Raw genomic sequence first — 14,714 nt, forward strand, 5'->3', positions numbered from 1 at the left:
TTTTTTTTTTTTTTTTTTTTGTGGTAATCAACATTGTGCCACAAATGTTGTCAGTTGAGCTTATCTGGTATTGATGGTCCTAGAATATTCCTTGAAGGAGGTTGATGGGGACACCAGCACGTGATTATTTGCTCATGGATTATAGGTTGTGAAAACCTACCATAGGGCCCGAATCACTATGAAAAAAAGGAGCATAGCACAGGCTATGTGTCCATAGCTAATCATAGACAGACTATGGAAAATACGAGCAGGTCAGATGTATCTGATTCTGTGCTGTTGTGTTGTCTGGGTCCCCACAAACTCATAACTCTGGAATCTGGCCTGTTTCCTGTGCCTAATGAGGCCACAGTAAAGCTCCCATGGGTCTCGGTGATTGTGTACAAAATGAGGATCAGGCTGAAGAGATTCAGGATAAGTATAAACCCACTGCAACAAGCACTAATGTAGAATTAATGGCTTCAGGTGCTATAAATATCATTAAATGCTCTGCTTCTAATGTCTTTATTCTAAATCTGATGTTCATGCCAGTGACTGTTTATTTAGAAAGTCAACATGAAATCAAAAGTGCCTCGATTTAATTTCTTAATGCATGATACTGATCTTATTGTGCGTGACAGCATTTCCTTTTCATCTCAGGCAGTGCAGGCTATTAGAAAATGTCAACCAGTAGCCATATAGCTATTTAGGCTTTTTTGTTTTTGTTGGTAAAACAACATTCAGATCTTGCTCCATTTTGGCATAAAACAGCCATTTTTCATGATCCATTTCTATATATGTTTTTTTTAATATATATATATATATAATATTTTCTAAATCCAGTTAATCCTGAAGTGATCACTAGTAGAGATGTTGGTGATAATTTGTTTTCCGGTAGACGCTGACCCCCTGTTCCCCAACTCGTTTGGCAAGGCTTCTGAACTGGACACTAGCCATTAGTTCTCTGTAAAATCCCATCAGGAATGAACAATTAGTATGTTTGTGCACATGCTGCTCTGAAGTGTCTGAAAGTAGTGTTATTTCAAGGTTGGATGTCTCAGTCAGATGTTAGCCATCCAAATTGCTGAATAGAAAGTGTTGCCGTTTTAAAGTGTGGGGTCTGTAAGATTTTTAAATTGTTTTAATTGTCTCTTATGCTTACCAAGGCTGAATTTATTTGATCAAAAAATACAGTAAAAACAGTAATGTAGTGAAATATTATTACCATTTAAAATAACTGTTTTCTAATTTAATATATTTTAAGATGAAATTTATTTCTGTGATGCAAAGCTGAAATTTCAGCAGCCATTACTTCAGTATTCAGTGTCACTTGATCCTTCAGAAATCAATCTAATAGGCTGTGTTGCTGCTCAAAGAACATTTATTTTTGTCCAAACTGTGAAACATCGTTTTCATGATTCGTTGATTAATAGAAAGTTTTAAAGAACAGCATTTATTGGAAATAGAAATGTCTTTACTGACACTTTTGATCAATTTAAAATGAATGAAATCATCAGTTTCATTAAAAAAAGTTAATCTTGACCCCAAAGTTTTGAATGGTGGAGTAGATGATGATGAATAATTTTTCACATATTTTAGATTTTAGAAGTCCAAATCATTTTTTCAATAGAGAAATAATTGTAATGATAATGTCAAAACCTTTCAAGACAAACCTTCCATGAGCTCAGAGACTGTTAAATAATTGTGTTTGTTGAAGTGACAGCTTGATTTCTTCATTTCAAGTTGTTTAATATTCCCATTGGGAAAAAAATACATTACTCATAATCTTGAGGAGTGATTCCTTTTGGATCCAGTAATTAGAGAATTCGCTGTAACCATGGAAATAAGAACTGCGCCAAAAGAGCTCCGCAGCTTCCTCCCACTTGCATGAAGCAATGCAAATGACATAAACAAGTCAGTCTGTATACTCTCAAACAACTTGCATTAAACAACACCATATTTGAATATTTAGCAATGCATTTTATGAACATTTAAAAATTGAATTGTTGGATTTTTTACAGTATTGAAATGTTATATTTTATACACTTACAAAATAATGTATTTTATTCTTCAATCAATGACTAAGTCAGTAATTTTATATTGTCTTTTTTTATTCAATCATGGATTTTGCAATGCTTCATGCACTGTTCAGGTTTCAAACACTTTTTATTTTAAATCAAAGTTTGTAATTTTGTGGTTAATTCATCTCTGAGCAAGTTGGTTTGATTCTTGGCTTATAAATCTGACTTAAAGATGCACGTAGAAAAGGAATGGGGGAAAGCACTTCAAGACCCAAGGCTGCTGAAAAAGACCATTGCGTTTGGCCCACTGGTCACTTGAGGGGACGGTCTGGAGTGAGGCAGGAAATTAAGCAGACAATAGCTTACTGTTTCTGGCAATCGTACCTGTTTGGAAAGTCCAACAGCCGTGGAAGGGCAAGAAGGTCTGGAGTTAGAGCTGGCGGGAATAAGGCTCTATGCAGCAGACTCAATTTACTCTCCTGATGTCAGAGAATTCAGGCTTTTGTAAGTCTTTAAAGCTCAGTGTCATGGAAACAGGTTGGAGCATGAATCCCCACACCAACACAGCTGCGTACACACACACTTACACTATACACTACCTAAAAATGTTTTTTTTTAAGCACACAAAGGTTGCATTCATATGCTCAGAAATAAGTAAAAACAGCAATATTGTAAATATTAATCATTAATATTAATAACTATTATTACTATTTAAAATAAATGTTTTCTCTGTTAATACAATTTAAAATGTTATTTATTCCAGTGATGTAAAGCTGAATTTTCAGCAGCCATTACTCCAGTCTTCAGTGTCACATGATCCTTCAGAAATCATTCTAATATGCTGATTTGCTCACGAAACATTTATTATCATTATTAATGCTGAAAACATTTGTGATGCTTCAGAATTTTGTAGAAACCATGGTACAGTTGATGAATAGAAACTTCAAAAGAACAGTATTTATTTGAAATATTTTGTAACATTATAAATGTCTCTGTTGTTTATCAGTATATCAGTATATTTACACTGAACTCCCCAGGTGTAAAGCTTCCTCAACCTCTCAATACCCTATTGAAGTTGGGAATGAACTTTAGTACAGTTACTTTCCAGCTGAGAATGACACCCTCTGAATGTATCTGAAGTTCATGCAGATACCCTTAGAGAGATAGTTCACAAAAAAATTATGATAAATGTCACAATGTAAGTCCGCTTGTTGTTGGTGCACCTACATTCATCGATATCTTCAGGGTGAGTAAATGATGACAGAGTTTTCATTTTTGTCTGAACTGTCACTTCACTAATAGGGCAACAGATGTGATGTTGACATCAGGTCAGTGTTTGTGTGTGTGTGTGTGCTCTGCCTCAGTTAAACGGTCACACCAGAGTGTTAACTCACTCAGACAGGGTCGTTTTCAACAGGAAGACGTGTCAGAAGGAGATAATGACTTCTTTTGTTTGATGCAATATTGTCTTTTTGTAGGTGAACACAGGATGCATGTGAATGATTTAACTGGTGCGTTGCAGACCTGTAGACATTGTCTAAGTGCTGTACGCAAAACCCAACAAAGGACCGTACATCTAATCTAATCACCGATACTAAAGGGGTTAGACCAGTCTTGATCACGCAGCAGGAAGTGTGGAAAGGAGAAAACCCAGATGCTTTCATATTCTCACGCAATCATTTTAGCATTTTCATACCGATTTGTAACACATCCATCGTGACTTGAAGAACTGCGGTTATGGGATGGCTTGTGAGGGATCATATGTTAATGTCTGTTCTGAATGAGTCAAAGGAATACAATTATTATGGAATATGAAGCAGAATTTTTTGAGGAAATGATTAATGAAGACTCGTAGTAGCTTGTTTGTGTATGAGAGTTATGTATGATATGCTAATCTGTCTGAGTGGGTGCTTCTGGTGGACAAAGATCAAATCTGTGCTGGCTGGGTGTTGATAGCCCTCCTTGATTACTGTCATTGAAATCTGTTGTTTTTTATTGGAGCATGTGGTGTGGTGATGCTGGGTCAGTGGCTGACTTATGGGTTTGTGATGGGTTTATTTATTATGCATTTGAGGGAAATCAGTTATGCCTTTACATCATTCCAAAATAACCTCAGGTTTTACCAGTAATGGTCTTTTTATTTATTAATTACATAATTAAAGGATTTAAAGGGATTTAAGGGAATAAAGAAAAACTGTAAAATAATTAGAATTTATTGCAAAGCAATTAATTAGAATTTTTTGAAAATAATATTTTTATTTTAAATTGCACACTTTTTAAATTTCCACATTCACTCTTAATGTATGCCTAAAAGCCAAAAATGGCTCTGTTAATGTTTTTTGTCTCGTCACATTTGGTTGTTAATTCCATGAATTATGTAAATGACAGCCTATGGTTTTGAATTAAAAGCGTGACATTTGACTAAAAAGTTGAGTAGTTTTCATAACTGGATATTATTGTCAGTCTTTCAGCATTTCTATTGTAAATCAGTTGTCAGATATTAAATATTTAGTTACTTACATCTTCCTTTGTGATCTTTATCTGCTAAAACTGAAGTGTTCTACTGTACGTGAATTCATGTAAACAGTATCAGCCAATTTGATTGGCCATCTCAGTCATTTTGACATGTTTAGAGTCATAAGTTGTAGTTAAAGAAAATTCAAAGGTTTGTGATTGACCGTCTGCTGAACTGAACTTTGGGAATATGGTGACTGCAGACTGACAGAGAGGGCCGCTTCGCCTCTGTCGGTTCGCATCTGAATATCTGATTCTGTACAATCTAGAATTCTGTATGTGTGTCTCACAGCTCATAATCAAAGAGCTGCTGTCACACAGAGTCCTGTAGGACCTGCTCTCAACCTCAGATGGGCCATTCACTGACCATCCACTGACTGTCAGATGCAAATTAAACACAAAACTGGCAAGAACTGTGAGTGGTCCAGCTAAATATTATCTGATTGGCCAGGTTGGTGGCATAACTGCATATTCTTCTTTATTTTGAAGTTATTTGTAGGTCCAAAATAACCAGTACTTACTACTTTTGGATGAATAGAAAAATAAAGTCTACATACAATTCTGATCATTTTCCCAGTAAAGATGCACGAAACATTTATTATCATTATTAATGCTGAAAACATTTGTGATGCTTCAGAATTTTGTAGAAACCATGGTACAGTTGATGAATAGAAACTTCAAAAGAACAGTATTTATTTGAAATATTTTGTAACATTATAAATGTCTCTGTTGTTTATCAGTATATCAGTATATTTACACTGAACTCCCCAGGTGTAAAGCTTCCTCAACCTCTCAATACCCTATTGAAGTTGGGAATGAACTTTAGTACAGTTACTTTCCAGCTGAGAATGACACCCTCTGAATGTATCTGAAGTTCATGCAGATACCCTTAGAGAGATAGTTCACAAAAAAATTATGATAAATGTCACAATGTAAGTCCGCTTGTTGTTGGTGCACCTACATTCATCGATATCTTCAGGGTGAGTAAATGATGACAGAGTTTTCATTTTTGTCTGAACTGTCACTTCACTAATAGGGCAACAGATGTGATGTTGACATCAGGTCAGTGTTTGTGTGTGTGTGTGTGCTCTGCCTCAGTTAAACGGTCACACCAGAGTGTTAACTCACTCAGACAGGGTCGTTTTCAACAGGAAGACGTGTCAGAAGGAGATAATGACTTCTTTTGTTTGATGCAATATTGTCTTTTTGTAGGTGAACACAGGATGCATGTGAATGATTTAACTGGTGCGTTGCAGACCTGTAGACATTGTCTAAGTGCTGTACGCAAAACCCAACAAAGGACCGTACATCTAATCTAATCACCGATACTAAAGGGGTTAGACCAGTCTTGATCACGCAGCAGGAAGTGTGGAAAGGAGAAAACCCAGATGCTTTCATATTCTCACGCAATCATTTTAGCATTTTCATACCGATTTGTAACACATCCATCGTGACTTGAAGAACTGCGGTTATGGGATGGCTTGTGAGGGATCATATGTTAATGTCTGTTCTGAATGAGTCAAAGGAATACAATTATTATGGAATATGAAGCAGAATTTTTTGAGGAAATGATTAATGAAGACTCGTAGTAGCTTGTTTGTGTATGAGAGTTATGTATGATATGCTAATCTGTCTGAGTGGGTGCTTCTGGTGGACAAAGATCAAATCTGTGCTGGCTGGGTGTTGATAGCCCTCCTTGATTACTGTCATTGAAATCTGTTGTTTTTTATTGGAGCATGTGGTGTGGTGATGCTGGGTCAGTGGCTGACTTATGGGTTTGTGATGGGTTTATTTATTATGCATTTGAGGGAAATCAGTTATGCCTTTACATCATTCCAAAATAACCTCAGGTTTTACCAGTAATGGTCTTTTTATTTATTAATTACATAATTAAAGGATTTAAAGGGATTTAAGGGAATAAAGAAAAACTGTAAAATAATTAGAATTTATTGCAAAGCAATTAATTAGAATTTTTTGAAAATAATATTTTTATTTTAAATTGCACACTTTTTAAATTTCCACATTCACTCTTAATGTATGCCTAAAAGCCAAAAATGGCTCTGTTAATGTTTTTTGTCTCGTCACATTTGGTTGTTAATTCCATGAATTATGTAAATGACAGCCTATGGTTTTGAATTAAAAGCGTGACATTTGACTAAAAAGTTGAGTAGTTTTCATAACTGGATATTATTGTCAGTCTTTCAGCATTTCTATTGTAAATCAGTTGTCAGATATTAAATATTTAGTTACTTACATCTTCCTTTGTGATCTTTATCTGCTAAAACTGAAGTGTTCTACTGTACGTGAATTCATGTAAACAGTATCAGCCAATTTGATTGGCCATCTCAGTCATTTTGACATGTTTAGAGTCATAAGTTGTAGTTAAAGAAAATTCAAAGGTTTGTGATTGACCGTCTGCTGAACTGAACTTTGGGAATATGGTGACTGCAGACTGACAGAGAGGGCCGCTTCGCCTCTGTCGGTTCGCATCTGAATATCTGATTCTGTACAATCTAGAATTCTGTATGTGTGTCTCACAGCTCATAATCAAAGAGCTGCTGTCACACAGTGTCCTGTAGGACCTGCTCTCAACCTCAGATGGGCCATTCACTGACCATCCACTGACTGTCAGATGCAAATTAAACACAAAACTGGCAAGAACTGTGAGTGGTCCAGCTAAATATTATCTGATTGGCCAGGTTGGTGGCATAACTGCATATTCTTCTTTATTTTGAAGTTATTTGTAGGTCCAAAATAACCAGTACTTACTACTTTTGGATGAATAGAAAAATAAAGTCTACATACAATTCTGATCATTTTCCCAGTAAAGATGCACCATTATTTAAACATTGCTTGATGCAAGTAAGCTTATAATTATTTTTGTGTTATGGTCAATAACCGATAAATGGTCAATAAATGTTAATGTCAAGTTCTGTCATGAAACTCTAGATGGCGAAGGCTGATGGGTCGTTAATGCAAACTGATGATATTCACAGCATTAAACTACTTGGCACACGCTGATTGGTTCATATTGCATACGCAGCCAATAAGCTTGCTGCTTTAGGTTATTATGGCTGGTTAGCATTCAGAGTTCCTCTGAAACCCTCCACCTTCCCCAGCTCCACCTGTATAGACCTGCTATGGGTTATTATATTATGCTGTTTATGCAGCAGCAGTACTGTATGTCTTAAATACTCACAGCACCGTATCGACGTATGTATTGGCAGTAGCAAGTTCCTGTACTTGCTTTGCAGCATCAGCAGCAATAATCTTCAACTACAGTAATAACCAACAGCAGCAGCAATTCAGCAGCAGAAGCTTAGCAGATCTGTTCTGCCAAGACCAAATACATTAACAATGTCATATCTGTAAGGATAAAAGAAACTCAGATACTTTGATCTTCTGAGACAGACAATACACACACAGTGCATTAACATACAGACATCTGTTTCCACATCTCACTGAGAGAAAATGCGGGAAAACGTCTCTCACATATGCATTGGGTTTTTCCTCATCCCCTTCCTTCCCTGCACACTCAGAATGGTCAATAGTATAATGTTATATATGAATGCAAATAAGATTTACAGTCATGTTTGGTATCATTTGAATAGTCTCAGGGCGAGTGGTACAATGGTCTTAATCTTACAAAAGTAGACTAAAAGATAATACAGATCCTAAGAGTTAAGAGATGCTTTGATTACTACTTTGCGTGCTGAAAAGACAGAACACGCAAGAAACCTTCATCCACCACTGGATACCTTCATTGGGCCAAGTGCGTGGACCTTACATATCCATTACCATGCTAAAATCTTCCGATCTTGTCATGATAGAATTTTTTTTACTATTTTGTCTAAATAAATGGAAAAATAATGCAATTAGCTTAATATTGCATTTAACAGTGTTATTAAATTATTATTGTTTTTAAATGTTAACTTTAAGTGAGCCTTAGATTATGGCAAAGGTAATCTAACTATAAAAATTGGTGAAATAAGCATGAAGAATTAACTATCCAATATCAATGATACCGCTAAAGGAAAAATTATTAAATACATAAATAAATAATAATTATCAACATTAACATATATATGTATATAATAATTGTTTGCATTTAATCTTCATTTCATTGTCTTGTTAAATGCTGTCAGTGGTGTTGCCATTGTTTTCAGCTGTCGTTTGATGTCATTTCCTGTATTACCCATGATGGTGTGATTATGAAAAGATTTTTTGCTTTGTATTTCACTTGGCGTGGTTAAGTCACATTACAGTCGACCTACAGATTCCTGCAATTATTACTGACGTATTGTTTATTCTCTGGCGCTGTAGGATTTTCTCTGGTATGTTTTCCTAAGGCAAGTTTCCCAGACTCAAAGCTAAACGTCTAAATCCTCTGCTCGGTTTTTCAGTGCAATATCAACACAGACAGTATAATTTAGTTGAAGACAGAGTGTTTCGTTATGGATAATGTTGTTTCTCACAGATGTGTCTCGCTTCTGCAGGTCTGCGGTGTGTGAGTGGGATGTCTGCAGATCAGCTGTGGCCTGACTATGGTGAAACACCAACCGTTACAGGTGTATGAGAGACAGCTGTGTTTGTCCTGTTTGACCGGGATCTACGGCTGCCGCTGGAAACGGTACCAACGCTCCCATGACGACAGCTCCAAGGTAACCACAGCATCATCCTTTGTGGGAAAAGCCATTGTATTCTAACCACATAAAGACTGAATGAAGATGATAGAGGCAAAATTGACACTGACCTGTTGAGTCATTGACTTTTCGCTAAGCTCCACATTAAAAATGTTACAGACCAATCATGTTGAAACGTTATGGTCATTTACACTAATGTTACTGTATCACTTGTAATCGCTATTTATATATTTAGCAGTTTATAAGCACATTTTAATTAAAAAAACTCACTCATTTTGATGGGAAGTTGAGTACAGCTTGAATAAGTGGCCAACTATAACTGAGGAGTCTGAGCTTAGAAAAGTGTCATTTTTTGTCAACTATGATTCCCACACTGTGGCTTATAGTTATGGATCCACTTTGATGATACTGATGGCTTTCTCAGGTAATTTCTGTCAGCGTCTGGTCATGAATATCTTGTTCGTTATTCATTTGAGGCAGACAGCAGAACCGAAGGACAACTTGGCTGTCTGCGAAGAAGCAAAAAGCCTTTCTCCTCTGCTGTCTGAATGTCTCTTTATCAGACAGAGAGAAACTCAAGCCAGAGTTTCAGATTCCCTGGAGGACGTGTTGTAGGTCAATTCCAATCTGTATACAACCCAGCAAGAGGCTTAGTCAGGTCTCTCTGTCTCTCTTTGACTTGTCAGTTCAATGTCTGGTGACACCAAACTGGATCCTGACATTATTTAGTAAAGTTATTCAAGCAGAAATGCCCATTATTTTAACCAAGCATCCATTCCAGCCCAGCAATCAAATGTTCTGGCCTGATCTGAGCCGCAGTCAGATTGAAAATCAACCCTTATCTAATCTTTACCTAAAGTCCTCTAATATTCATAGGGTATCAAGCTTAAATGTAGCAATATCCTCAGAAGTTTAGAATAGCACTGATATAAATAGAACAATAGCTGATTTAATGATAAAAATCGAGCTTAGTTTCACTCAAGGGTTGCAAAGTTTTTATAATTTTTATTTAGTTCATTATAATTAAATTAATTGTGATGTGTGTATCTATATATTTTCAAATTCTATCATTAAATTATACAGAATGTAATATATAGAATATAATTGCATTTTTAGTTTAGTTTATTTTAATTATACATATTTGTGTGTCATATATATATGTGTATATATATATATATATATATATATATATACTGTATTTATGTGTGTGTGTGTGTATGTTTTATTTTATATATTGTATATTATATAAAAATGTATTAAAAATTATATATTAATATTTTCGGTTTTTGTTTTTCAAACTCAGCATTCCATACATTATGTAATTTTTGTAGTGTGTTTAAACTTGACAATATTACTGTAGGTAATATTAGCTGGGATTTGTTAATTTTTTACGAACTCTGTCTTGACCCCTTATTTGACTGGGCTTAAGATATTTTTATCTAAAATTTAATTCAAAAACGTTAAAAATAAAATCAAAAATTAAAACGATGTTTGAAACGATATACTGACTCATTGATTTAAACATGCAACCTGAGGTAAAAGTTATAGCATACTATTGTTTGAAATGATTTTTTTTATCTTGCCTGCTGACATACTATATTTTTAAACAAACAACAATTTTAAACAAACCCTTTCTTGACTCATTATTTCACCGGGCTGCCAAAAGTTAAGATATTTGATATGAAATTCAGTAAAAAAAAGACAACTAAGTGTATTAATGTCTGAGATGATAAGTCACTCACTGATTTAAACAAACATGAAACTTGAGGTTAAAAATGTAGCATACTGCATTGCTTGAAATGTTTTGTTTATTTATTTATTTATATTTGCTAAAGCAGTTTATTATTATTATTATTGTAGACCATATATACTTTTTACTGTGCAGTCAGCAGTATTGTAGTATTCAGTTCTGATCTGTTTATTCTTTTCCATGTTCTATCCAGTTTGAAGCTCGTGATGATTCAGTTTGTGGGTTTTTGTACTTTCTTTTCACCTCCCCACAAGTTGTTATAAATGCTCCTTCAGGAGTGAAGGCACACCCACGGCCATTAGTTCATCTTTCCATTTGAACAGGCTCTCTGAAGTAACACCTCGGCATTGAGAACGAACTCTTCAGAAGCTCTGCCATTGGCTGGCTTAACTTTGTGTCATCACTGCTAGCCCCGCCCACTCTATAATTAGAGCAGGGTAAGATGTGTCCTACCCAATGTGCTCATGAGCAGGTCTGGAGGAGCTGATGGGATTGAGGGATTAGCAGCTGTGCAGAATGAATGAACAGAACAGTGAAATGTGTCCTCCACTGTAGAGTGACTCCACCACAATCCACAGACCAATAAAACATGAGCCAGTGCATTATTCAGTTCTCTGTCAGGGTGTGTGGAATCACTAGAAAAATATACGCAAGCTGTTATTGTTGGGAATTGTATTTAAGACATGTCAGATGACTGTTGTTGTGGTCTTTGAAATCTCAGAGTTGGTGAAAAGCTTCATCAGTGCAAATGTTGAGTTGTGTTTTGTTGGAAATAATAGTCATTGGTCTTCATATTCATAATGCAATTACATCTTTCAGTTTTATTTGTTAAGTTGTCAATCAGTGGTCCAATGTAGGGTGAATAGGGGTCATCTGAGACATTGGGTGATGTGGAATGACTAGCTCTGATATGTATATTTTAACACTTTCTTTTTTATTTAGGAAATTAATACTTTTATTAGACAAGGACCCATTAAATTGCTCAATAATGAGAGTAAAGACTTCTGTAATAATAAGGAAGATTTATATATCAAATAAATGCTGTTCTTTTGAACTTTCTATTCATCAAAGAATCCTGAAAAAATGTATTATGCTTTCCAGAAAAATATTAAGCAGATGTTTTTAACATTGATAAATGTTTCTTGAAAACCTAATCAGCCTATTAGAATGATTTCTGAAGGATCATGTGACACTGAAGACTGGAGTAATGATGCTGAAAATTCAGCTTTGCATCACAAGAATAAATACAGTTTCAAATATATTCAAATAGAAACCAGTTCTTGAAAATTGTAATAATATTTCATAATATTACTGTTTTTACAGTATTTGTTTGGTCAAATAAATGCAGTCTTGGTGAGCATAAGAGACTTCTTTCTTCAAATACATTAAAATATCATTAGCAAATCAAAACATTAGGATATTCTAGTTGGGTTGTAATGTGAGGTGATGGCGTGAGAAGTCAAAAGTTACCCTAATTCACCCTGCATTTGAACGAATCACTTACAGAATCTCAGGACGTGGTCATTAGATCATTAGATCTATTTCACACCTCCACAGGAACGAAAGGTCTTTTTGGGTTCTGAAAGGGTGAGTGCCAGCAGGATGCAAGCCATCTGATCTGCTAACTCAACTTAGATGTCTCTCTGCACCTTGCGTTACCCAACAGATTCATGTACTGCAAAATAATCACAAAAAAACATGTCTTTCAAAGTCATATACATACTATATTCCTAGTTGACGTGTTGAGTACTTGTGGTTCATGAAAATTAGAATCAACAGAATTTTCTTGGGCAAAAAAAAATGGCCTATTTAATAATAATAATAAAAAAAGAGTGTAATTAGTTACATCCTTGTCCAAATGAAATCTGAGTGATATCTGACAGATTCAGTACTTAAACTCCAGCCATTGTTCCATGTGCTTGCTGCTTTTCCTTCTACGAACAAGCTTGTGAGCATTGTCATGTCATTTAACATGTACATCTGGAAAAAGTTTAATATTATTTATGTATATTTTTAAATTACTTTTATGGTGTAGTATGCCACAGGTTTCTGAATAACATTTTCAAAATCATAAACAACTGAATACACACAGTCATTCACCGAGTGAAATCTTTTCACTCTCAGCACCAGGTGAACCGAGACAAGTTTGATTATTACATCACCCTTTAACAATAAAGCTCCGCCCTCTCGATCTCCAGCAGCGACCTTGCCTGGTCTCCCAGGAAACATGCTTTGGGGCCAGGCAATGTCTCTCTCTCTCTCTCTCTCTCTCTTTCTGAAAGATCCCGCTGTGCTGAAAATGTTCCATTGCTGCTATAATTCGCTGTGGAACGGTGTGTGGTTTCTGTGGTGAAGGAATTTAATTAAATTCTTGTCATTTTGTTCTTAAACTTATTAGTTACTTAAGCTCACATTTTATCATGCTCTTTAAAACATTAAGGCATCTTAAAAGCTACAGATTTGATCTCAGCGGCTTTTTACATCCCCTGCCACACTTGATATGAAGTGCTGATTGTAAAGGTCCTAGGGTTTCAGATGTGAACATGTTGTGAAGGATATAAAGAGAGCTATTAAAAGTCCAAATCTGGAATCATATAAATAAAAAATAAAGTGTCAGGACTGTCACTGACTGTTGGTTTGACATCTGTCTGATTTGTAACGTTCCTCATTGGGATAAAAGTGTCTGCTAAATGAATAAATGTCTATCTGGAGGACACATGTGTTTACATCACTTCCTGTTTTTGTTTTTCAGTGGGAATGTTCATGGTTCTTCCTCGTCTGCTGTTCGTTTCTCCTTCTCCTCGTCTGGTCCTACTTCTGGTTGGAGGCTCGTAATGACTACAACGAGTTCAACTGGTGAGTTCAGCCTGATGTTTGGAGGAACCTGCTGTTTTAGCGGTGACATCAGCTGGTCATTAACTGAACCCCGCTGTGTGTCCTCACCACGAAGCTGACAGCAAGCCATGTTTGCACATTTCATTGCTAGAGCATGTTTTATGAGTTTTCTAGTTTGATTGCAAGGATTACTCTTAGTTATATTCGCAAACATGGATTGCTTAACAACTTTCTGAATTCATTCTACACACTAAGGGCCAGTTTTACTAAACCGGACAAATTAGCAAGAGAGCGCAATTCCAAAACCGTGCCGATGGGCGTGGAAATTTCTGCGGGTGATTTACTAACAACGCGCAAATTAAAGAACACAGACGCAACATCTCATTTACATATCGACCACCGCAAGATACCAAGCGCAACGCAAATTACCTTAATCACAAATAAAGAATAAAGGGACAAAACGTTGAAAAGAACCAGAGGCCAAAAAAGGTAGGGTTGCAAGAAGTTTTGATAGACCTGGTATTGTGTGACCCCTAGTTGAGGGTTCCAAGTCGTCTTTTATTTCCTGAAGCAAATAAAAAAATAACATGGCTTGGCAAACGATATGTTCAGATAATGTGTTAATCTGGCATTCCAAATAAATTAATATGTGTGGAAAAAAATCCTCTCCCTTTTACCACGCGCTCTCTGTTCTCTGTGGTGCCTCCTCCTAGCAACAACAATTGCAGCCATTTCAAGCGCAAAATAGTTTAAGATTCGCTATTGTTGGGCCGTTAAATAATGGCGCAAATACCAGCAATTTGACGAGCGCAAATGTTAGTAAATCGTGTTGCGCGATTCATTTGAATACTCTCCTCTCATAAATTTTGCGTCTGAAAGAGAAACTCCTACACAGTGGCGGCTCGTGGGTTTTAAAGGGGTCATATGATGCTGCTAAAAATAACATTATTTTGTGTATTTGGTGTAATGAAATGT

At 35.8% G+C, this 14,714-nt stretch overlaps 1 protein-coding gene across 1 annotated transcript in view; it reads left to right on the forward strand.

Moving 5' to 3' along the window:
* The window catches only part of LOC107741159 (glycerophosphodiester phosphodiesterase domain-containing protein 5-like), a 28,640-nt gene that overhangs the window by 3,826 nt on the left and 10,100 nt on the right, over nt 1-14,714 (forward strand). The window contains exons 2-3 of the mRNA XM_016553768.1: nt 9,008-9,172; nt 13,657-13,760. Of these exons, the coding sequence (XP_016409254.1) occupies nt 9,056-9,172; nt 13,657-13,760 (221 nt within the window). The 5' untranslated portion in view covers nt 9,008-9,055. The remainder of the gene's footprint in view (nt 1-9,007; nt 9,173-13,656; nt 13,761-14,714) is intronic.

The sequence above is a fragment of the Sinocyclocheilus rhinocerous genome, unplaced genomic scaffold, assembly GCF_001515625.1.
Source record: "Sinocyclocheilus rhinocerous isolate Xijiao unplaced genomic scaffold, SAMN03320098_v1.1 scaffold1307, whole genome shotgun sequence".
Taxonomy (NCBI): domain Eukaryota; kingdom Metazoa; phylum Chordata; class Actinopteri; order Cypriniformes; family Cyprinidae; genus Sinocyclocheilus; species Sinocyclocheilus rhinocerous.